General features: G+C 40.8%; 1 protein-coding gene across 1 annotated transcript in view; it reads left to right on the top strand.

Annotated features, from left to right (window-relative positions):
- The window catches only part of CCDC77 (coiled-coil domain containing 77), a 30121-nt gene extending 14241 nt beyond the window's left edge, over positions 1-15880 (top strand). Inside the window, exons 6-12 of the mRNA XM_058191626.1 lie at positions 2043-2118; positions 2372-2445; positions 10913-11061; positions 11610-12021; positions 12744-12869; positions 13005-13157; positions 14684-15880. Coding sequence (XP_058047609.1) covers positions 2043-2118; positions 2372-2445; positions 10913-11061; positions 11610-12021; positions 12744-12869; positions 13005-13157; positions 14684-14830 — 1137 coding nt within the window. The 3' untranslated portion in view covers positions 14831-15880. The remainder of the gene's footprint in view (positions 1-2042; positions 2119-2371; positions 2446-10912; positions 11062-11609; positions 12022-12743; positions 12870-13004; positions 13158-14683) is intronic.
- The last annotated feature ends 10178 nt before the right edge of the window (positions 15881-26058 follow it).

A 26058-nucleotide genomic window follows, 5' to 3' on the forward strand; every position in this document is an offset into this window, starting at 1 on the left:
AGCCCAGCACTTTCCCAAGTGGCAGTTCCAGAAAACCTTGTATGTCAAAGTTGGTCAATCTGTAATTAAAGTCAAGTTGTTAAAAGTAAATAATTATATAGGTCAGCTTTCATAGGAATGACTTAATGATAGAGACGGTTTAGCTGTGCTACTTACATTAACTATACATGGTAAAGACAGCATCGCTCAGTTTTGTCATGATTTGATCAGTGTGTTAACAAGTACAACTAAATTCCAGTTTTGCCACAAGTATTCTGAGCAAACTTGGATCTCTAATCTAGAGATCATACTGCAAGCTAGTATAATATTACCAGTTGGGAAGTATATGCAGTCAGAGGCAAATCAGTTTGTTAAATGAGTCATAGTGGCACATTAGAGTGTAGTACTGCAGGCTACTTCTGCTAACTGCAATTTGGTAGTTCAAATCTCACCAGACTCAAGGTTGACTCAGCCTTCCATCCTTCCAAGGTGGGTAAAATGAAGACCCAGATTGTTGGGGGTATTATGCTGATTCTGTAAATCGCTTAGAGAGGGGCTGTAAAGCAGTATATAAGTCTTAAGTGCTATTGTTATTAAATGTGCAAGGAAACTGGCAAATGCTGACTGAAACGTTTGGGAAATGCACTACAGCATTTTATTGGCGGAGAAGTGAGCAGAGACCAGATTTTTTTCTTCTTCAATAGATTATTGAAAAATTAATTTCAAAAAAGAAAGTTTATATTTGTTGATCTAGAGCAGGGGTAGTCAACCTTTTCATACCTACTGCCCACTTTTGTATCTCTGTTAGTAGTAAAACTTTCTAATTGCCCACCGGTTCCACAGTAATACGCCGTGTATCGTCGTCTGTGCATGCCTCTCCCGCATCGTGGATTGGGTTGTGGGGGGCGCCGGCTACCAGCTCTGCTTGTCTGTTACAGCTGGGTGGTGGTGGGGGAGATGCGCGAGCTATTCTGGGATGAGGCTCTTTTGTTTGCAGTCGCATTATAGCGCCATTTAGTTTCACTTACGTAACGTGAACTAAACTTATGCACGGGTGATACAAATAGTATATACAGTGTTCAGTAATTTAAATTGTCATGGGGAATTTTATGAAAACCTAATGAAATTTTTTTAAAATAATGCTATGAAATTTTTTTAAAAAGTCAAATTAAAAAAAGGAAAGTGCTTTAGTATTGGACAAAACCCCTACCGCCCACCCATGAAAGCTGGAATGCCCACTAGTGGGCAGTAGGGACCAGGTTGACTACCACTGATTTAGAGAAAAGACATGCTAAAGTGAATAGACATGGAGTGTTCTATGCAAAGTTGGTTGAAGTTGGAGGTTGGTTGGTGAAAGCTTTAAAAGGGAAATAAAGGGAAACATGAGGGAAATAAAGCATGCAAGAGAAAACAACGCATAGGTAATAAGCTTGACATTAAACAGTGTAAAGCAAAGTCGTGTGATGTCCCCCTGGTGGTTTAATATATTAATACATTAATAAAAATGTAGGCTTATTGTGATTTTAGACTTTTATCAGTTGGAAACATGACTGTACCTATCGCTCCAGATTAATGCCGCCTTGTTAGTTGAGACCTGAAGGATTTGCAGTAAATGTTAGATTATTTAACACATCAACTTCAATTGGAAAATTAATTTATAAAAGACCAGGGTAGTTGTGATTAATGGGGAAAATTAACTAGAGCAGGGGTCTCCAACTTTGGCAACTTTAAGCCCGGTGGACTTCAGCTCCCAGAATACCCCAGCCAGCTTTGCATAGCAAAGCTGGCTGGGGTATTCTGGGAGTTGAAGTCCACCGGGCTTAAAGTTGCCAAGGTTGGAGACCCTTGAACTAGAGCAAGTGGGTTAATTTGTGCATTTTGGTCAAAGAGGTAGGAAAATGTATGAAGAAACTTTAAGATACAAGCATAACACTAATAGCTGAAACTGAACTACAAGATCATTGTTATCTATATATTTTATTATTTATTATAATTACTGTGTCTAATGTGTATATGAAATACTTTGATAGAATAAAAAATGAGCAATGTTTTGGTTATTATAGGCCACTATACCTGAACTACCTGAACCTACTAAAAGAGATGCCCATGAAGAATCTGACAAATACACTTCCATAATAGGTCAGTGGAAAAATAAAAATTATTTTGAGTAAACATTAGAGATAACATAGGGTTTTATGGGAAAGATCTGACTCTATTAGACTTGAATAGTTAGCCTTCTCCTTTGCGGTACCCAATGGATGTGTTGAATGTTCATAGTAAGCGCATGGTTCCATTCTGTTCACTATTGTGGCTTTAAAATATTACCTCAAAGGAAACCTTTCAGTTTAATAAAATGAATGGGATAACATCTTGACACTTATTTTCTTTGTAGATTTTAAAAATAAAAGAGAGAAGGCTGAAAGTGCAAATAGATACCAAAGAGACAACCAAACACTTCTACTACAGGTAATTGGTAGGACTATGTGAAAAATTGTAGAATCACTATGCTGGTCTGGGTTTCGGTTCATCAAATCAAACTCAGGATCAGTTCTTCTAATACGGTCTTAAAGAATGTGCATATGATAATGAACGTGATACTTCATGGTGACGTTCCACTCCTCTTGCATTGGAGTCTTGATTGCACCCCAGTTAAACAGAATGTAGCGAAGGGCATTTTCATCTAGCCAGGTTTTGGTAATGGATGCCAGTCTTCCCTCTAATCTACCATTTCTTGGTGTACAAGTTTCATCTATTATAGACAGATCTGGTACTAAGGGCCTTAATCAGTTCCATTTCAGGTGTGTCTCCCCTGAGAAAAGTGGGAGGAAAGAGGAAGTGGTAGACGGTTTTCTTAGGCACCTAGGTTGAGTTTACTGTTTTACTGAACAAAAGATTGCAAAAGAGGTCACGCTAGAGACAGTGTTGTCAAGGAGAGAAGCAAAACAAGCTGAAATTAGTCAAGCCGTTCACCACAATGGAACCATTAGCAACCATTCTTCCCACTCAAAAAGCATTTTATATATATATATATATATATATATATATTTGTTTTCTGAGGTTTTCACGGGTGTTTGTATATAGGTCTTTGGTTGTTCGGGTTTTCTCCCGTGTAAAATTGGAAGTGTCTTGGCGACGTTTCGACGAAGTCTCATTCGTCATCTTCAGGCTTCAACCGTGCTTCTGGGAGCAATGTGTGATCGCAGCTGTTTCTTCCTTTTAACTGCTAGTGGGGTTTGAACTGATTGGGTGGGAGCTTGGCTGTGCTCTGATTGGATGGGGTTTTCTGTGCTCTGATTGGCTGGGGTGTGTCCTGTGTTGGTGGGGGCTTGGTTGTGCTCAGTCTGGTCTGTGCTGCAGGGGATTTGAGCTGGTGAGCTGCATAGCTGTTGTTTGGCTTTGTGGTGGTGCTACATCTTCATAGTGGGTCTGCTGCATGTATGGATTGGAGGGTTTGAAATGGCTAATGTTGCAGCTGCGGTCTGGCTTCTGGTCCTTGGTGGTGCTTCATGATCAGTGTGTTAACAAGTACAACTAAATTCCAGTTTTGCCACAAGTATTCTGAGCAAACTTGGATCTCTAATCTAGAGATCATACTGCAAGCTAGTATAATATTACCAGTTGGGAAGTATATGCAGTCTACTGACCCAGTCAGAAGCAAATCAGTTTGTTAAATGAGTCATAGTGGCACATTAGAGTGCAGTACTGCAGGCTACTTCTGCCGACTGCAATTTGGCAGTTCAAATCTCACCAGACTCAAGGTTGACTCAGCCTTCCATCCTTCCAAGGTGGGTAAAATGAAGACCCAGATTGTTGGGGGTATTATGCTGATTCTGTAAATCGCTTAGAGAGGGGCTGTAAAGCAGTATATAAATCTTAAGTGCTATTGCTATTAAATGTGCTAGGAAACTGGCAAATGCTGACTGAAACGTTTGGGAAATGCACTACAGCATTTTATTGGCGGAGAAGTGAGCAGAGACCAGATTTTTTTCTTCTTCAATAGATTATTGAAAAATTAATTTCAAAAAAGAAAGTTTATATTTGTTGATCTAGAGCAGGGGTAGTCAACCTTTTTATACCTACTGCCCACTTTTGTATCTCTGTTAGTAGTAAAACTTTCTAATTGCCCACCGGTTCCACAGTAATACGCCGTGTATCGTCGTCTGTGCATACCTCTCCCGCATCGTGGATTGGGTTGTGGGGGGCGCCGGCTACCAGCTCTGCTTGTCTGTTACAGCTGGGTGGTGGTGGGGGAGATGCGCGAGCTATTCTGGAATGAGGCTCTTTTGTTTGCAGTCGCACTATAGCGCCATTTAGTTTCACTTACGTAACGTGAACTAAATTTATGCACGGGTGATACAAATAGTATATACAGTGTTCAGTAATTTAAATTGTCATGGGGAATTTTATGAAAACCTAATGAAAATGTTTTTAAATAATGCTATGAAAAATTTTTAAAAAGTCAAATTAAAAAAAGGAAAGTGCTTTAGTATTGGACAAAACCCCTACTGCCCACCCATGAAAGCTGGAATGCCCACTAGTGGGCAGTAGGGACCAGGTTGACTACCACTGATTTAGAGAAAAGACATGCTAAAGTGAATAGACATGGAGTGTTCTATGCAAAGTTGGTTGAAGTTGGAGGTTGGTTGGTGAAAGCTTTAAAAGGGAAATAAAGGGAAACATGAGGGAAATAAAGCATGCAAGAGAAAACAACGCATAGGTAATAAGCTTGACATTAAACAGTGTAAAGCAAAGTCGTGTGATGTCCCCCTGGTGGTTTAATATATTAATACATTAATAAAAATGTATGCTTATTGTGATTTTAGACTTTTATCAGTTGGAAACATGACTGTACCTATCGCTCCAGATTAATGCCGCCTTGTTAGTTGAGACCTGAAGGATTTGCAGTAAATGTTAGATTATTTAACACATCAACTTCAATTGGAAAATTAATTTCAAAAAGAAAGTTTATATTTGTTGATCTAGAGCAGGGTAGTCAACCTTTTATACCTACTGCCCACCCATGAAAGCTGGAACGCCCACTAGTGGGCAGAAGGGACCAGGTTGACTACCACTGATTTAGAGAAAAGACATGCTAAAGTGAATAGACATGGAGTGTTCTATGCAAAGTTGGTTGAAGTTGGAGGTTGGTTGGTGAAAGCTTTAAAAGGAAAGTGCTTTAGTATTGGACAAAACCCTACCGCCCACCCATGAAAGCTGGAATGCCCACTAGTGGGCAGTAGGGACCAGGTTGACTACCACTGATTTAGAGAAAAGACATGCTAAAGTGAATAGACATGGAGTGTTCTATGCAAAGTTGGTTGAAGTTGGAGGTTGGTTGGTGAAAGCTTTAAAAGGAAAGTGCTTTAGTATTGGACAAAACCCTACTGCCCACCCATGAAAGCTGGAATGCCCACTAGTGGGCAGTAGGGACCAGGTTGACTACCACTGATTTAGAGAAAAGACATGCTAAAGTGAATAGACATGGAGTGTTCTATGCAAAGTTGGTTGAAGTTGGAGGTTGGTTGGTGAAAGCTTTAAAAGGAAAGTGCTTTAGTATTGGACAAAACCCCTACTGCCCACCCATGAAAGCTGGAATGCCCACTAGTGGGCAGTAGGGACCAGGTTGACTACCACTGATTTAGAGAAAAGACATGCTAAAGTGAATAGACATGGAGTGTTCTATGCAAAGTTGGTTGAAGTTGGAGGTTGGTTGGTGAAAGCTTTAAAAGGGAAATAAAGGGAAACATGAGGGAAATAAAGCATGCAAGAGAAAACAACGCATAGGTAATAAGCTTGACATTAAACAGTGTAAAGCAAAGTCGTGTGATGTCCCCCTGGTGGTTTAATATATTAATACATTAATAAAAATGTATGCTTATTGTGATTTTAGACTTTTATCAGTTGGAAACATGACTGTACCTATCGCTCCAGATTAATGCCGCCTTGTTAGTTGAGACCTGAAGGATTTGCAGTAAATGTTAGATTATTTAACACATCAACTTCAATTGGAAAATTAATTTATAAAAGACCGGGTAGTTGTGATTAATGGCGGATGGCACTTTCAGTAATCATTTTATCTTTGACATTCAATGGTTGGAAAAACAACTGTGATGCTTTTCTTTAAAAAAAAATACATAATGCTCCTCATAATCTTTCCAATAACCGTGGGTTGGACTTGGAGAGTCCAAATCACCCAGCCAGCTTTGCAAAGCAAAGCTGGCTGGGGTATTCTGGGAGTTGAAGTCCACCAGGCTTAAAGTTGCCAAGGTTGGAGACCCTTGAACTAGAGCAAGTAGGTTAATTTGTGCGTTTTGGTCAAAGAGGTAGGAAAATGTATGAAGAAAATTTAAGATACAAGCATAACACTAATAGCTGAAACTGAACTACAAGATCATTGTTATCTATATATTTTATTATTTATTATAATTACTGTGTCTAATGTGTATATGAAATACTTTGATAGAATAAAAAATGAGCAATGTTTTGGTTATTATAGGCCACTATACCTGAACTACCTGAACCTACTAAAAGAGATGCCCATGAAGAATCTGACAAATACACTTCAATAATAGGTCAGTGGAAAAATAAAAATTATTTTGAATAAACATTAGAGATAACATAGGGTTTTATGGGAAAGATCTGACTCTATTAGACTTGAATAGTTAGCCTTCTCCTTTGCGGTACCCAATGGATGTGTTGAATGTTCATAGTAAGCGCATGGTTCCATTCTGTTCACTATTGTGGCTTTAAAATATTACCTCAAAGGAAACCTTTCAGTTTAATAAAAATGTATGCTTATTGTGATTTTAGACTTTTATCAGTTGGAAACATGACTGTACCTATCGCTCCAGATTAATGCCGCCTTGTTAGTTGAGACCTGAAGGATTTGCAGTAAATGTTAGATTATTTAACACATCAACTTCAATTGGAAAATTAATTTATAAAAGACCGGGTAGTTGTGATTAATGGGGAAAATTAAACTTTAAGCCTGGTGGACTTCAGCTCAGAATACCCCAGCCAGCTTTGCAAAGCAAAGCTGGCTGGGGTATTCTGGGAGTTGAAGTCCACCAGGCTTAAAGTTGCCAAGGTTGGAGACCCTTGAACTAGAGCAAGTAGGTTAATTTGTGCGTTTTGGTCAAAGAGGTAGGAAAATGTATGAAGAAAATTTAAGATACAAGCATAACACTAATAGCTGAAACTGAACTACAAGATCATTGTTATCTATATATTTTATTATTTATTATAATTACTGTGTCTAATGTGTATATGAAATACTTTGATAGAATAAAAAATGAGCAATGTTTTGGTTATTATAGGCCACTATACCTGAACTACCTGAACCTACTAAAAGAGATGCCCATGAAGAATCTGACAAATACACTTCAATAATAGGTCAGTGGAAAAATAAAAATTATTTTGAATAAACATTAGAGATAACATAGGGTTTTATGGGAAAGATCTGACTCTATTAGACTTGAATAGTTAGCCTTCTCCTTTGCGGTACCCAATGGATGTGTTGAATGTTCATAGTAAGCGCATGGTTCCATTCTGTTCACTATTGTGGCTTTAAAATATTACCTCAAAGGAAACCTTTCAGTTTAATAAAATGAATGGGATAACATCTTGACACTTATTTTCTTTGTAGATTTTAAAAATAAAAGAGAGAAGGCTGAAAGTGCAAATAGATACCAAAGAGACAACCAAACACTTCTACTACAGGTAATTGGTAGGACTATGTGAAAAATTGTAGAATCACTATGCTGGTCTGGGTTTGGGTCTGCTTTCTGGGTGGATGTGCGGTGGTGACATCCTGTGTGGACCTTGTGAGTGGGTCTGGTGTCATTCCTCTAATCTACCATTTCTTGGTGTACAAGTTTCATCTATTATAGACAGATCTGGTACTAAGGGCCTTAATCAGTTCCATTTCAGGTGTGTCTCCCCTGAGAAAAGTGGGAGGAAAGAGGAAGTGGTAGACGGTTTTCTTAGGCACCTAGGTTGAGTTTACTGTTTTACTGAACAAAAGATTGCAAAAGAGGTCACGCTAGAGACAGTGTTGTCAAGGAGAGAAGCAAAACAAGCTGAAATTAGTCAAGCCGTTCACCACAATGGAACCATTAGCAACCATTCTTCCCACTCAAAAAGCATTTTATATATATATATATATATATATATATATTTGTTTTCTGAGGTTTTCACGGGTGTTTGTATATAGGTCTTTGGTTGTTCGGGTTTTCTCCCGTGTAAAATTGGAAGTGTCTTGGCGACGTTTCGACGAAGTCTCATTCGTCATCTTCAGGCTTCAGCTTCGTGCTTCTGGGAGCAATGTGTGATCGCAGCTGTTTCTTCCTTTTAACTGCTAGTGGGGGTTTGAACTGATTGGGTGGGAGCTTGGCTGTGCTCTGATTGGATGGGGGTTTTTCTGTGCTCTGATTGGCTGGGGGTGTGTCCTGTGTTGGTGGGGGCTTGGTTGTGCTCAGTCTGGTCTGTGCTGCAGGGATTTGAGCTGGTGAGCTGCATAGCTGTTGTTTGGCTTTGTGGTGGTGCTACATCTTCATAGTGGGTCTGCTGCATGAATGGATTGGAGGGTTTGAAATGGCTAATGTTGCAGCTGCGGTCTGGCTTCTGGTCCTTGGTGGTGCTTCATGATCAGTGTGGGTTTGGTTCATCAAATCAAACTCAGGATCAGTTCTTCTAATACGGTCTTAAAGAATGTGCATATGATAATGAACGTGATACTTCATGGTGACGTTCCACTCCTCTTGCATTGGAGTCTTGATTGCACCCCAGTTAAACAGAATGTAGCGAAGGGCATTTTCATCTAGCCAGGTTTTGGTAATGGATGCCAGTCTTCCCTCTAATCTACCATTTCTTGGTGTACAAGTTTCATCTATTATAGACAGATCTGGTATCCATCAAGAGAAATCTGACAAGGTAATAGCCCCAAGAGTTCTGTCTTTTCCTTTGACTGCCTGAAAGGAACAAGAATTGATGACTCAGGAGTCGTTTCTATACAGTTCTCTTCCTGGTCCAACACTTTAAAGTCAATATCATGTCCTGTGACTTTAAAGTGTTGGACCAGGGAAGAAGTTGGTTCCTCTTTCTCTCAAGAATTCATTCAAAAAAGAGGAACCAACTTCTTCCCTGGTCCAACACTTTAAAGTCACAGGACATGATATTGACTTTAAAAAGACCAGAACTATCGCCAAAACTGAACACTTTAACAACAGAATAATCAGAGAAGCCATTGAGATAGAAAAACGCCCACACAGCATGAACAAACGAGATGACACCTCCCGCCTACCAGCCATTTGGAAACCCGCTCTTATTGACAAACGAGTCCCTAACACGAGGAATGACACCAGACCCACACTCACAAGGTCCACACAGGATGTCACCACCGCACATCCACCCAGAAAGCAGACCCAAACCCACACTGATCATGAAGCACGACCAAGGACCAGAAGCCAGACCGCAGCTGCAACATTAGCCATTTCAAACCCTCCAATCCATACATGCAGCAGACTGACACCCACTATGAAGATGTAGCACCACCACAAAGCCAAACAACAGCTATGCAGCTCACCAGCTCAAATCCCCTGCAGCACAGACCAGACTGAGCACAACCAAGCCCCCACCAACACAGGACACACCCCAGCCAATCAGAGCACAGAAAAACCCCCATCCAATCAGAGCACAGCCAAGCTCCCACCCAATCAGTTCAAACCCCCACTAGCAGTTAAAAGGAAGAAACAGCTGCGATCACACATTGCTCCCAGAAGCACGAAGCTGAAGCCTGAAGATGACGAATGAGACTTCGTCGAAACGTCGCCAAGACACTTCCAATTTTACACGGGAGAAAACCCGAACAACCAAAGACCTATATATATAGATGCTGTCTTGGTTTTGCAATTGGAAGTTTTAAGAGATCTGCAGCCTTGAATGGCTCACTGGGGAAACTTCCAGATCTGGTATCCATCAAGAGAAATCTGACAAGGTAATAGCCCCAAGAGTTCTGTCTTTTTCCTTTGACTGCCTGAAAGGAACAAGAATTGATGACTCAGGAGTCGTTTCTATACAGTTCTCTTCCTGGTGATATTTCACTGTTTCATCAGAATTTAGGTATGCAGATGTATGTTCCCACGCCCTTACACACTAATCGGCTATCTGATCAAGTCACTCAGGGTTCATCTTAACATCATTTTATTCCCTAATGTTACTATATGTCACAATCATTGAAGGGGTTTTGAAGGGACCCCGCTTCTCTTCCAGGCGGGGCTCCTAGTACAATGTAACCTAACAGGTTTGCAATCTTTATTACAAGAGTGAGTTGTCTGCTGTAAACTACATTTTCCCCCCTTATTGTTCAGAGTATTGTGGCTGTGCAACTATTGAGACACATGAAGGGCGTGCAGTTGGAAGAAGGGAGAGCAACTCTGGGCATGTATGGTCCAAAGAAAGAGCAAGTGATTAATGGCGGATGGCACTTTCAGTAATCATTTTATCTTTGACATTCAATGGTTGGAAAAACAACTGTGATGCTTTTCTTTAAAAAAAAAATACATAATGCTCCCTCATAATCTTTCCAATAACCGTGGGTTGGACTTGGAGAGTCCAAATCACCCAGCCAGCTTCTGCACCTACAGGACAACTAGAATTTTCCTTTCTTCTAGTCCACAGGTGTCAAACTTGTGGCATCGCGTTGCCGTCACATGACATTTTGTGACTTTTTTCCCCTTCGCGGAGCTGGAGTGGGCATGGCCTGTATCTGATGCATCCGGCCCACGGGCCGCCAGTTTGACACCCCTGTTCTGGTCCGACACCTTAATTCACTACGTCAAACTGCCTAAAACCTGCAAACAAGAAGCTGTTTTGCAAGGGAAAGCTTTTATTTGCATTAGAGCATATTCTTTGATTTTTTTCTTTGTGGATTCAGGTGGAGTCTCTTCAGGCTCAACTAGAAGAGCAGACTAAGCTGTCAAAGGAACAGACTGAAGCACTGCTAGAAGATCGACGCATCCGTATCGAAGAAGCTCAGGTGCAGCATCAGAGGGATCAGGAAAAGATCAAAGAAATTACTGAAAAGTAGGTGTAAAAGACCAGTTGAGGTCACATACCAAAAGGAATTATATGTTGGGTGTTGTAAAAGCATTTTATTCTGTCCTGGACAAAATACCATTTTTAAAAATCTGATCTTTCTGATTTGAACCTCTCCTACAGTATGTGTGATCTAGATTGTTTTGTAAGTGATTACTTCTGGATAATGTTATTACTTGGGAAAGAGTCCATCATATTGTAATTGAGCCTAGCTGTTACATGGTTAATTAATTCCAAATTCAATCAACAAAATGATATTTGTTCTGTGATAAATCTTTGTCTAGCAATCCTGGAGAGCTGCAAATCAGGATAGAGTGTCTTAGATGACTAATCCAATTTGGGTTAGGATCCAGATCAGACTCACATCCAGAATACACATGGTGACACAGGAGCCATGCAGACATAAACTTAGGACACGCCGATATACTGAAGCTGTTGCTTCCTGTTCCACATCCCGATTCACCCTTATAGTGGAGTTAAAATATAAATTGGCCAATAACTCATTTAGTAATTTATTGTAATCTGCCTCTCTGCAGATACCATAAAGCTCAAACTTTGCTATATGAGAGTACCAGAGATTTTCTTCAGGTGAAGTTTGATGCACGAGCCAACGAGAAATCCTGGATGGCCGAGAAGGATACTCTGCTGAGGAAGATGGACAAGTGTAAATGTGCACACAAGCCGAGCAGGGTTTATAAGAATGGTAGTCCGGTCCAGGATCACATCAATCAGAGTTATGAAAGTAATCAAAGCTGGTGGGTTGCTAGCCCAGAGAAGCAGGACACTACCCTGGATGAATGGGGAAGTAGTCCTCGTCAGCAAAGTTTCACCAAGAGATCACCTCCCAGTGGGAAGGTTGAAGTTTTCAAGAGGAGAAAACCAAAAGTTGTCAGATGCGTTTTTCAAGAAGAGCAGAACATTCACAAAATATATGGAGCAGAGATTAAGGTAATAGCCATATTATTAATTTAACAATCGCAATGATTTACTTAACAACTGTGGCAAGAATAGTCATAAAATGAGGCGAAACTCACTTAACAAATTTCTCGTTTAGCGATGGAAATTTTGGACTCAATTGTGGTCATAAGCCGAGGACTATCTGTACTATACAACTTCAACACTGTGATGCCATGGTCCTGTCAGACCCAGAAGCCATCTTTTACATTTGGGCCTTCGGGCATGCCACATTTTCTTCTGCGGGAAAATGGGAAGGGGGATTATATAGAGTATGGGTGATATGTAGTCAAAATAGCATTCTTTTCTCAGAGAGTCAAGGACGCCTTGCCCTGGTACCTAGAGTCGGATGACTGGGAGGTGTCTCCAGTTTGGACTGGGTAATAGGACCATGTGATGGACATGTGGGTGCTGGGCAGGGACTTGAACTTTCACTTGGGTGGGGGAAACCTGGAAACTTTCAGATTCGGGTTTTCCCAGATGTGCCAATGTGACATCTTCAATAAACAGGAACTTTGAGGAAACTCATGCCTCGGAGTCTTCTTTCATTGGGGGTGTTACTTGGAACCCTGACAGGTTTATTGAAAAGATGTCATAAAAGTTTCTTGCCAGTCACTGTTTTCTCTTAATTATTTATTGATATTACCATTTCTGCACTTTCTTCCAGTTGCTTGGGTTGCTCAAATAAGTTTTTTTTTTTTTAATCTCACCTCCAGGTATTAAGAGAGCAGTTGACCCAGGAGCGGAAATTAGCAAACATGTTTCGAGAACAGTGCATTTCATTGGAAGAGGAATTATCTAAGACACGGGAAGAAGGAAATTTAGGTCAAGAAATGTTCAAGGTAAATGGCTTTTGCTGCTCTTGAGGGCAGCTTTGACTAAGTATGGTAACTCCTTCCTCTATCTTGCCGTAAGAACTGCTGACAAAGATCTGATGATTACACTATACTCTTAATGTTTTGCTTCCACATTTGTAGCAACGGTCAGAAAAGATGGGAAAGCGTCTTCAGCTAATGACCCGGCGCTATGAGGCACTGGAAAAAAGGCGTGCCATGGAGGTGGAAGGGTTTAAAAACGACATCAAACAATTCCAACAAAAGCTGCAGGATGTGGAAAAGCAACTTTTCAAGGTAGAAAAGGTTAAAATAACAATCAATTCCTCTGAAATAATGCGTTGAGACCAAATTTCCAAAGTTCAGAAACAATAATTAGCAGAATATATTTTTCAGTTTTGTTTTGTTTTTTATTTACATTTATATCCCGCCCTTCTCCGAAGACTCAGGGCGGCTTACATTGTGTAAGGCAATAGTCTCATCCTATTTGTATATTTATATACAAAGTCAACTTATTGCCCCCCCAACAATCTGGGTCCTCATTTTACCTACCTTATAAAGGATGGAAGGCTGAGTCAACCTTGGGCCTGATGGGACTCAAGCCTGCAGTAATTGCAGGCAGCTGTGTTTAATAACAGGCTAAGTTATTTAAGTGTGATTTTTACCAAGAGCCAGGTGATGTGGTGATTAAAAAGACTGGATTAGGAAGAAGAAAGTTCTAGTCCTCCCAGTATGGGGTGCTGTATCATCAGTGTGCTGATAACCAGTTATAAATTTTACCCTTGGTCAGCCGGGCAATACCATTTGGGTTCTGACCCATTGTCTTAAGTTGTGAGGAACTGGATCAGAAGAAACAAGCCATGACACAACCATAATGTGATGCAGTGGATCTGATTTTTATGCCCCCCAATCTGATGAGGTACCATCTTTGATTCTTGCCAAGGTAGAACTCTTCCACAAAGAGCTTATTCCAAACTTATCCTGGATTTAGGGCTCCTGTTTGAGGTGATAGCCATGACGGGGGTGGGAGGGTGTTGGTCATTGTATAGATTCATCTTCTGCACCAATTATATCATTCCTGGACCAAGAGGCCTTGCTCACATGCTCTGGACACTGCCTGGTTGGATTATGGCGACATTTTCTATGTGGGGCTACCCTTGAAGACCATCTAAAATTTACAACTTGCCAAAATACATCTACACATGCATGTCTGGGCACCCTTATTTTGTATTACACAATTGCTGTGAGCTACACTGGACACCATTATTGTTTTGAGTACAATTGAAGGTGCTCGTTACCACCTTTAAAGCTGTATGTGGTATAGCGTCAAGTTATTAATGGGATTGCTTCTCCCTGAGGATATCTACCCAAGGTTACACTTGGTTAGATTGGATGGGCACATTCCCGTTCCCTTAAATGTCATCTGGTGAGACCTAGGAAGTGTGCCTTCTCTGTGCCAACCCCTGCCCTATGCAATATCCTCCCCAGATCTCACAAGCCTTTACCTGTTAGCCTTCCAGATGGCCTTAAAAAGCTAGTTCTTTCTCCCAAACATTGAGTTAGAGAGTGGCTGCACCCCATTAATTGTTGGTTTCTGAAGGAGTGTTTTGTGGGGTTCTAGAAACTATCTTTTGATGGTGGTTCCATTATTTCTGGTTATATTTTTACTGCTGTTTTTGTGAGCCACCCAAAATTATTGTTCTTGAGATGGGCAACCACATATGTCTTTTTCAGTCCATCGGTTGATAAAATCCATTCAAAACTTTCTATATTCCGTTTCCAAAATCAAACTCTTCTTTCTTTGAAATTGTTTTTCTTTCTAGGTGGTAATGAACGTGGGACCCGACCAAGATCTTGCAATTCTGCATGAAGTTCGCCGAGGGAATAAGAGAACCAAAAAGCTACAAGGAGAACTTAAAAGCTTAAAATCAAAGATATATGGACTGGAGAACGACCTACGGGATTATTGATAACGATACGTCAGTGAGAATGAGCAGTGTTGATAAAGACCTGTCGCTGCAACAAACTTTTTTCCCACATTTATTTTTTTGAGTTACAAATGTGTAGCTTCACTGAGCATAACATACACTTTACATTCCAGGGCAGAAGAAACCAAATGAAACTTGTGTGAGACTTGAAAAGAAATTCCTTTTACCTTTTTGATGGAGTACCTCGATTTGGTCTCTGATATGTTGACACATATCTATGTTTAGACACAAAATCAAGCCAGAGATATTGGGTGATTGCTTTTGCAGTGCCTAGAAGAGATGTGATCTATAAGAACTTTTCATGGGCTATGCTATGCAGGGATCCCAAGAAAAGGGCTAGATGAGCTGTGTGTACCTTCTGTATCTTGGTTTATTATAGAGAAGAAAGGAATTTCTAAATGACTCTCAAACTAGGCAACATAGAATGGTTGATAGCAATATATATATAGAAAAGAGAATCTCTTATAGCGAGCCACAAGGCCATTATAAATCGAAACCAGTTCTTGGAATAAGTGCTTTCCTGAGTTCTCTACAGATTTCTAGCCTAATTTAAGGAGAAGCATAGATCAAGAGGAACTCTATTCATAAGTGACAGGACATAAGTGACAGTCTCAAACACAGATCTATCACCCAGGATAAAGTGTGTGTGTGTGTAGGGTTGCAGAGTGCACGAAAAGAAGAGTCGGACCTATTGAGCCTGAAACTTGTATCTGAATAAAATTGCATAGGGTTTAGTTACAATACAGATGCTTTCCAGCATGGGTCATTCTTCTCTTTTCACGAGTATAATTTTTGTTTTGCAGAAATCTTTCCGAACCCAGAAAAGAATTATGACGCATCTATTGTTTATACTCTGGTGTAGAACAATAAAACTTGCATTATAGCATTGTCTTGATGTATATTTTTTGGGTTGATCATTAACAATTACAGAGGTTTAATGTAAGCTAATAGCCTGCATTTAGGCTATCGATAGGCCATTTGATATTAATTTCCACATAAGGGGGGGAAAAAAGCTTTGGAACATTTTAAGGTAATTGTATACTTTGTTAATTCTCAATTATGCTTTCCCTGTGTACATACATGTATATATGCATAACAACATAACATAACATTTAACTTCTAGGGCAGGGCTGTCAAATTCACTGCCCGTGGGCCAGATGCATCATGTACTGGCCATGCCCACGCCCAGTTTAGTGAAGTGAAAAAAGTCCCGATACGTCACGTGACACCGCGGGTTTGACACCGCTGTTCTAGTCATCAGAGTAAAAAATAGCCTAAGAAATTAAGGCACAAGGTAAAAAAAGATGGCTAAATCTATTTCATACCAGCGTTCATTATATATCTCCATATTTCTTGTCATTGTATCCATTATACTAGCCCCTTCCCCATTTTGTCATTGCCTTTTATTCTTAAGGATCTGCTTCCAAACCCCTCTGCAAGATGCAAGTTCAGAGGAAGAGGGCGAGTTTGAGTTGGCAGTGGAAAGCACGGAGTTGAGTGTTGGTCAGAATCAGAGTTTGGAGAGCGCTTGGAACAGCCTCGGTAATCGGAAGAGCAACAGGCTGAGGCTGAATGAGGCAAGCCACAGCTGCAGTAAATTGACCTGGCAGAACGGAGCATCTCCTGTCCATTAGCAATGAGGACGAGGGAGTCCACACTTCCTGATCCAAGGACACAGGGCGGAGAGGAGACAGGCACAACAGCAGTCAGCTAGACCAGGGGTCTCCAACCTTGGCAACTTTAAGTCGGAAGGACTTCAACTCCCAGAATTCCAGCTTTGCTGGCTGGGGAATTCTGGGAGTAGAAGTCCTCCAGGCTTAAAAGTTGCCAAGGTTGAAGGTTGCCAAGGCAACTTTACTTCCTTTGAAGAGCTTAATAGTATTTTTCCAAATGTTAGGTGTAGATGCATCCCTTGCCCACACTGAAAACTGCAAGCCACTTCAAGAAAACCAAATCCATATTTAACGTTTCTCCAGATGTATTTTGTATGTCAGCCTTGCCATTTTTCAGTAGTCCCACAGTAATTATGTATTCCCTTTTATCTATTCTTTTTTCTTAAACACTAACTGAATTTCTATTTATTTTTCACCCGTATTGTCTATCCAGATTTCCTCATTTCAATTTCATTCCCAAACTTTTCATCACTTCCATTTTTAACTGCAATTCAACCAAATTGCTTACCCACTGACCATCGGGGTGGCCTGTCAGTTGCAAATGCAATGACTGGGTTATAAATGACTTTTTCTGAGGCTAGTGTAACTGAACTATCATTAAACGAATGGTCATACGTTGAAGAGTACCTGTAGTATCTGAAGATTTATATGACTACCTCTTGCTTTGGAGTACAAGTCTGCTTATGCCTTGATTCTTAATCTGCTTATTTTAAAACGCTGCTGAATGTAGGGCCAATCTGCTTCTCTACATAAATTTATCCCTAAAATCGGTACGGACAGCTATCCTGTTAATAATTTGTTTTGTTTTATTCCAATCACTACCTCAGTGATCAGAGTATGCAGGAAGCTGACAAAGCAAAAATACCATTAAACAACCTATATTTGTGTTTTGCCCTTGGAAAACTCCTAGATCAAATCTAATGTGGATGAAGTTGAAAGCTTTGCTTATACTATAAATATAATTGTAGATGTATTACATACTTGTCTGTACTGGCAATATAACTTCTGGATCATATTCTAAACAGGCTTCTACTGGTTTAACTATTATATGCAGCGAGTCTAACAGAACAGGTATATTTCCATTGTATTTTACATCCTGAACTATAGTTCAGATTTTCCAATTTTGTACTAAATTAGAATTGTCTTACTAAAATAGCCTGTGTAATGTCACTTAATATAATTTGCAGCATAAGCTTTTGAGAGGAAAAGTATCCAGTCCAATTGATAAGAATGGTAGAATACTGAGACTCAAGCAACATTAGATTGAAAAAATTTGAAATGAATACCAAAAGTTCAAATACATAAGCTTTGCATTGATATGTTGGAATGCTTAGAATAGTTCCAGGATATTGGAAAAACCACAGTGTCTCAGCATAAAATCAAAAGTAAGAACAATTAATTACACATAGTCCTCAACTTACAACCATTTGTTTAGTGGCCATTCAAAGTTACAACAGCACTGAAAAATGTTACTTATGACCATTTTTCATACTTATGACAGTTGCAGCATCCCCATGGTCATGTGATCAAAATGGGGATGCTTGGCAACTGGCGTATATTTATTTATTTATTTTATTGTTTTTTTTCTTTGCATACAATATGTGCTTAAAGAACAGTGTACTGTCTGGGTCAATTCGTTTATCTCCTACCTCTGTTGTCGAACCACTGATGAAATAAATCCCAAGTTTGAAAGTATTCTGTGTCTTCTTTTTCTTTTATCTTCAGTCCATTTCTGCACAGTCCAATATTTTTTTTAATTACATCTTCTTCTGTAGGTGTTTCCCAGGGGTAGGTTCTACTTAACTTTACTACCGATTTGTATCGTGCCCGCGCGCGGGCACTCTTCTGTGCATGCGCAAATCACTTTTGATGACGTTCGGGTCAGTGGGCAGAGCCTCTCACCGGTTTTACTACCGGTTCTATAGAACTGGTCCGAACCAGGGGCAGCTCACCACTGGTGTTTCCTCGCTTTTCCAATGTTGTGCAAATGCAATTTTTGCTGCTGTTAAAACATGCAATATCAAATATACATTCTCTTTGTCATATTTTTCTGGTATTATGCCTAACAAAAATAGTTCTGGCTTAAAACCTTTATGCTGTTTTAAGATTTTTTTCTAACCACATATGCATTTTCGCCCAAAATCTTTTTGCTTTTGGGCATGTCCACCACAGGTGATAGTATGTGCCCGGTTTTTTATTACATTTCCAACATTCGATGGACATATTTTAAAACATTTTTGCTAATCTCAGTGGTGGTAGGTGCCACTTATATGCTATATGCATCTTTTATATAAATGTTCTTTATAAGCGATTGCTATTGTCAATTTATAGTTTCTTTCCCAGAGCTTTTGCCAGCTGGCATGTATTTATGATAATGGCAGTGCCCAGGGTCAGGGGATCACCTGTTGCAACCTTTTAACCAGCAAAATCAATGGAGAAGCCACGTTCACCTAACAACCATGTTGCTAATATAACAACTGCGGTGATTCACTTAACAATGAGACAAAAAAGGTTGTAAATAGAGCAAAACTCAATAACTGTCTTGCTTATCAACATAAAAGTTAGGCTCAGTTGTGGTCATACCTGTATGTGCCATTAAGTCCCTGGTATGTGTCTCTTAGTGACCATATACTGTGCATTCAGAAAGTATTCAGACCAGTGGTGAAATCCGGCCGGATCTATCCGGCTCCCACGAACTGGTAGCACCGATGGTAGGAGGCTCCGCCCACCCGCCGGGACATCATTACGTCCCATTTTTTACCCTCTGTGCATGCGCAGAAGAGGCGCCCGCGCTCACACTCCCGAACCGGTAATGAAGGTAAGTGCATTTCACCGCTGAGTCAGACCCCCTTCACTTTTGTCAATTTTGTTACGCTGCAGCCTGATTCTACAGTTGTTGAAATTCTATTTTTTTTCCTCATTAATCTACATTTAGTACTTCATAACGACAAAGTGAAGACAGAATTTTACAAATGTCTATAAATTTATTAAAAAGAAAAACAACTGAAATATCACATTAGCATAAATATTCAGACCCTTTGCAACAACACATGAGATTTAGCTCTGGTGCCTCCCATTTGTCTTGATCATTGCTGACATGTTTCTACACCTTGAATGGAGTCGACCTGTGGTAAATTAAATCGATTGGACATGATTTCAAAAGGCACACGCCCCCCTATAGAAGGTGTCACAGCTGACAATGCATATTGTAGCAGAGCAGAAGTCATGAGGCCAAAGAAACTGTCTGCAGAGCTCAGAGACAGGATTATTGCAAGGCACAGATCTGGGGAAGCTACAATAAAATTTCTGCTGCATTGAAGGTTCCTAAGAGCACAGTGGCCTCCATAATTCTCAAATGGAAGAAGTTTGGCACAACTAGGACTCTTCCAAGAGCTGGTCACCCAGTCAAACTGAGCAATTGGGGGAGAAAGACCTCAGTAAGAGATGTGACCAAGAAACCAATGGTCAGTCTGACTGAGCTCCAGAGATCCTATGTGGAGATAAGACAGAGTTCCAGAAGGACAACCATGACAGCAGCCCTCCACCAATCTGGGTTTTATGGCAGAGAGGCAAGATGGAAGCCTCTCCTCCATGCAAAACACATGAAAGCCCGGCTAGAGTTTGTTCCTCACAGTCTGAGGGCCCTTCAGGCAGGGGTGAAATCCAGCAGGTTCTAACAGGTTCTGGAGAACCAGTAGTGGAAATTTTGAGTAGTTCAGAGAACCGGCAAATACCACCTCTGGCTGGCCCCAAAGTGGAGTGGGGAGATTTTGCAATATCCTTCCCCCAGGAGTGGGGAGGGAATGGGGATTTTGCATTATCCCTCCCCTGCCACGCCCACCAAGCCACACCATGCCCACCAAGCCACGCCCACAGAACCGGTAGTAAAAAAAATTGGATTTCACCACTGCCTTCAGGTACTTTTTTGCAAACTCCAAGCAGGCTTTTATATGCTTTGCATATTTCATTAGAAAGGCCATTTTTTTGCCTCTGGTATAAAAAAAACTTTTCTTTTGTCTTATAACTCTAGCGCTTTCTAATTTCACATTTAAATGGTGTCATCCATTAAAGTGTGCAATTTTCGGGACTAATAAAACTGTATCATTACAGAATGCACAGATAAACCATGAAATATGCAGTCATCCACAATGATGCCTGCCTGTTTAGACCACTGAAAAAGATAGCTCTGAAATCAGGGCAGATTGAACTATTAATTAATGGGTTTTAATCTCTATGCTAATTCACTACCTCCGGAATCACAGACAGCATGATTTAAATAGTTGGTAGGAAGCAATGGTGGAGAGTGATTATAATCTTGCTGGCCATATTCTGTAAACTTCTTGAATGTAATTCAGCTATCTGCAGGCTATGATCAAATAAGCCAAGATCCTGGCCACAACTGCTGGCCAGGCCTGTTTTTTATGTTATGTTGCATCTAATATAAAAAAATCCGTCCTATTTATTATTTTACTTATATATTTATGCCACATTCTCCAAACAGATCCTCCAGAGATATTAGATTACACCATGGAAAAAATTAACTAAGTAAGAAGTAACTCGCTGCAACCCTCTTTATTCCTACTGTAGTTTTCTTGACTGACCTGGGATTTTATCAGGGGTGAAATGCTCCCAGTTCGGACCGGATTATCCGATCCGGTAGCGATGGCAATGAGTAGTTTGGAGAACCAGTAGCAAAAATCCCTGCCTACCTCTCCCCTCCCACATGCCCCGCTGAGCCACTTATTATCAGAGGGTTTTTTTACTTTTAAAAGCATTTTTTTTCAGCCGAAAAAATGCTTTTAAAAGTTAAAAAAAAAAGCTTTAAAAGGCTCTGGTGATCCCAGCTGAGTTGCCTGATCATCACAGGCTTTTAAAACATTTTTCTACAACCTCTTTGGTGAAGAGGCTGTAAAAAAAAGCTTTAAAAGGCCCTGGTGATCAGGCAACTCAGCTGGGATTGTCAGACCCTTTCAAAACATTTTTTTCTACAACCTCTTTGGTGAAGAGGCTGTAAAAAAAAACTTTTAAAAGGCCCTGGTGATCCCAGCTGAGTTGCCTGATCATCACAGGCTTTTAAAAACATTTTTTCTACAACCTCTTCGGCTGAACAGTAACAAATTTTACACTTCACCCCTGGATTTTATGCAAACCACCATGCATTGGACAGATTGTCTAGAGCAGGGGTGTCAAAGTCAAGGCCCAGGGGCCGGATCCGGCCCATGGGGTACTTAGAAGTGGCCCGTGGAGCTGCCCTGGAAACAGCGAAGGACTGTCCCGCAGAGCCTCTGCCAGCGGAAATGGGCTCCTGAGCTCTGTTTTTGGCTGCCATGGCCTCTGGCAACCTCTGCCAGTGAAAACCCTCCTGAGCTCCATTTTCACTGGCAGAGGGTTACAGGAGGCCCTGGCAGCCGAAAACAGCTTGGGAGCCCATTTTCATTGGCAAAGGCACTGCAGGCCACCACAGGCACCATCGACAGGAGTGATTGCAAGCCATTAGCACCCCAGCCCCCTGAGGTCAAACACAACCCTGATGTGGCCCTTAATGAAATCGAGTTTCACACACACACACACACACACACACACACACACACACACACACACCATCTAGAGGAAAAAGAGACATCTCTAGTGCTGTTATAATATTCTGAAAACAAACACCAAGATACGATGACATTAAATCCAAGTTCAGCTGGCCTTTATGTAGATAATCTCTGCCTTCATTTTTGCAAAATCAACATCTGGAGTTGAATTATAGAAGTAATTTGCGGCTATTGTTTTCAGGCCCATCTGGATCTGACTGGCAATTGAAAGTCAAATGGATAGAGTTTCAGTCTGATGGCGAAGGCTCTCCTTATGTCCTCAAGAGTTTTAATAGCCTTTTTTGCCTAGGTCAGGGGTCTCCAACCTTGTCAACTTTAACTTTGCTGGCTGAGGAATTCTGGGAATTGAAGTCCACAAGTCTTAAAGTTGCCAAGGTTGAAAACAGTGGTGAAATCCAATTTTTTTACTACCAGTTCTGTGGGCGTGGCTTGGTGGGCGTGGTGTGGTGTGGTGTGGCTTGGTGGGCATGGCAGAGGAAGGATACTGCAAAATCTCCATTCCCACCCCACTCCAGGGGAAAGATACTGCAAAATCCCCATTCCCTTCCCATTCCTAGGGGAAGATATTGCAAAATCTCCATTCCCACCCCCTCTGGGGCCAGCCAGAGGTGGTATTTGCTAAAAAAATATAAGTTGCTGCTGAATGGTTTGAATTCTACTGATGGAACTTCTGTAGAGTTACAAAAATTCAGATGACCACTAGATGGCATCTAAGGCTTTATTTTCCTATTTTCTTACTGCCACCTATTGGTCATATGGATTTTTGCAGGTCATTTATGGTGACCCCAGATTCATGAAGTTCCTACAGACATTTTTTGTTGCTGCTGTTGCACAAATAAAACTACAATATCAATACACATTTTGCATTCTTTTTCTTCCATGGTCAATGTAGCTATTTATCTTACACGTATGCGTGTATGTATGTGTATTAGGACTGAGTATGATTTGAAAATGATTTAGAAATACTTCACACAAACCTTTTGGCTAATTTATTAAAATAAACTAACATTTTTCAAACTTCTGCCTCAGTGTGAAAAATGCTGCTGCTATGTTATGAAACAAAGTAGTATTAAATTTGCTTCTGGTATGTTCTGGTCATACCATTCTAATAGCTTCTAGATATCCCATCATGCAATTGCTAAATGCCACTAAATGAATAAAGGACTATAGGAGTTAAATTCTCCTAAAGCTAATATACTTTATATATGAATGAAGGTGAATATGCATGTCCCAGGACAATGTTGAATGATCCAATCTGGGTCTATCATCAGGTCCAGAGGTTTTGTCTTCCAAGCTTTTGAACTGGAGCCCATCTTCAGGGAACTTCTCTCTAGAAGTTCCCTGAAGATGGGCTCCAGCACATGTTCAACAGAGGTGAGTTTCAGCAGGTTCTGACCAGTTCTGGAGAACCGGTAGCAAAAATTTTGAGTAGTTCGAAGAACCGGTAGTAAAAACTTCTGACTGGCCCCACCCCCTTCTATTCTCTGGCTCCCAAGTCCCAGCTGATCAGGAGGAAATGGGGATTTTGCAGTAACCTTCCCCTGGATTGGGGAAGGAATGGAGATTTTACAATATCCGTCCCCTGGAGTGGGGTGGGAATGGAGTTTTTGCAGTATGCTTCCCTTGCCACGCCCACCAAGCCATGCCATGGCCACCAAGCCACACCCACAAAACCGGTATTAAATTAAATTTTTGGTGTTCAAAAGTTCAGAAGACAAAACCTTTGGTCTCGGTAACTGACCCAGATTGGGTCCTGCATCCTGCATACTGTCTACTGTAAACATGAAGCTCCATGAGTTCAGCTCTGGCAGACAATATGAACACAATCTGGATACCCACATCTGAGGATTTCCATTAAGGATGAAACCAGTCTGATGATGGCCTCTGATGATCAATGTATCTGATTTACATAAGCTTTATAAATCACTGGCTTTCTTTGGAATTACCATGATATGATATCTTCCACTTCTTATAGTCCATAGTAACTATTCAGAAGAAATCCCTCTTGTGTTTTGAGGGAGTTACTTACAGATGAGACTGAAGAACAAAGTTTTATATATCTATTAAATATACTATATAATATATATTTAGTAGGTATACTCTATATACTACTAAAATTCCCATGTCCATCTGATTGTCTGTAAACTTCTTGGGCAAAATGAAGCATCTTATGGCAACATTTTTTGAATCAGTATATCTCAAATGGTCTTAGTTACAGAATGCCCAAAATCCAAGACTCATGACTGTGGGATTGAAATATGGGAAACTTGTCACTGCTTCCGTACCGCAGTCAGCCACAATCGTGTTATTGTCATTTCCAAAACTCTCTGACAAGCTTCCTACATAGAGGAAGCTATCAGGAAGTTGGAAATTGCTTCTTCCCTCACTGCCTTTTTTGTCCATCCATGGTCAATCTATTTTTCTGCTTAGGTAAGGAAATGGTGACCCAATGAAGCATGGATTGTCTAGTTAGAACTAATGGTGAAAAGTACTCATAAGAAGCATCTGTGTGTGTTCACTTTTCCTATTAAGCAAAACAAAAGGAAGTGGAGATTATACAGCACACAGCTTCATATATGGTTCCTGGAAGTCCATTTATCACCAGCAGGTCAATCCCAGGGCTTAACCAACCCCTTAAACCAATGAGGAAATCCATTTTTTTTTACTACTGGTTCTGTGGGCGTGGCTTGGTGGGCATGGCAGGGGAAGGACACTGCAAAATCTCCATTCCCACCCTACTCCAGGGGAAGGATACTGCAAAATCCCCATTCTCTCCCCACTCCAGAGGAAGGATACTGCAAAATCTCCATTCCCTCCCCACTCCAGGGGAAGGATACTGCAAAATCCCCATTCTCTCCCCACTCCAGGTGAAGGATACTACAAAATCTCCATTCCCACTCCACTCCAGGGGAAGGATACTGCAAAATCTTCATTCTCTCCCCACTCCAAGGGAAGGTTACTGCAAAATCCCCATTCTCTCCCCACTCCTGGGGGAAGGATATTGCAAAATCTCCATTCCCACCCCACTCTGGGGCCAGCCAGAGCAGGCATTTGCCGGTTCTCCGAACTACTCAAAATTTCTGCAGTCAGTTCTCCAGAACCTGTCAGAACCTGCTGGATTTCACCCCTGCCTTAAACCCTTTTAATGACTTTACAGCCTTTTCTGACTATAGAACTCAAGATTTAAAATAATTTTCAAAACAGTAACTCAATCAATTCTGCCAGCAGCACCATCCCAGATAAATCAGAAATGTTAGCTTAGCTACTATGCTGTATCTCTGCACAACTACAATACCTCTGTGAGCCAATTACAAAAATGTAAAGTCATTATGAAAAAGTTGTCCACCCAGATCTACCATAAACCTTCTGTTAGAAACCTGTATAGTTCTACTCTGGCAATATTTTTTTTCTATATGGTACGAACTAATAAAGAACTTTGACTATATCTATATCATTTGTGGGCTGGGCCTGACATAAACTCTGGTTTGCCTCACTAATTAGACATGTGAGTGGTGCTTGCCTGGCAGCTTTAATGTTTGACAAATTAAGGGAAGCAATTGGTGGATTTCCTGCCAGGGAAAACAACCACCAACTGCTGGAGGAGGAGGTGAGTTTTGACAGAGGATTACACCCATCATCCTTCAGAATCTGATCCGCTCCTATTTTCCTGGGAAGCCCCTGCCTACCCTACAAAATCCCTTCTCTGTTCCTCGTGCTTGCTCAGTCTGTATCTCTTGCTCTCTGACTTTCTTGCATTCTCACGATGTCACTCACAGGTTTTTTCCTCTTTCACTCATCAGGTTTTCTCCTCTTCCACTCTCTCTCTCTCTGGTTCTTGTTTCTTCACTTGGTCTTCCCAACTTCCCTCAGTTGCTTGGTCTTTCGTTCTCTTGCTTGTCTGCCTTTCTCACATTCCCATGATCTCTTTCTTGCTCAT

The sequence above is a fragment of the Ahaetulla prasina genome, chromosome 7 (assembly GCF_028640845.1).
Source record: "Ahaetulla prasina isolate Xishuangbanna chromosome 7, ASM2864084v1, whole genome shotgun sequence".
Lineage (NCBI taxonomy): Eukaryota > Metazoa > Chordata > Lepidosauria > Squamata > Colubridae > Ahaetulla > Ahaetulla prasina.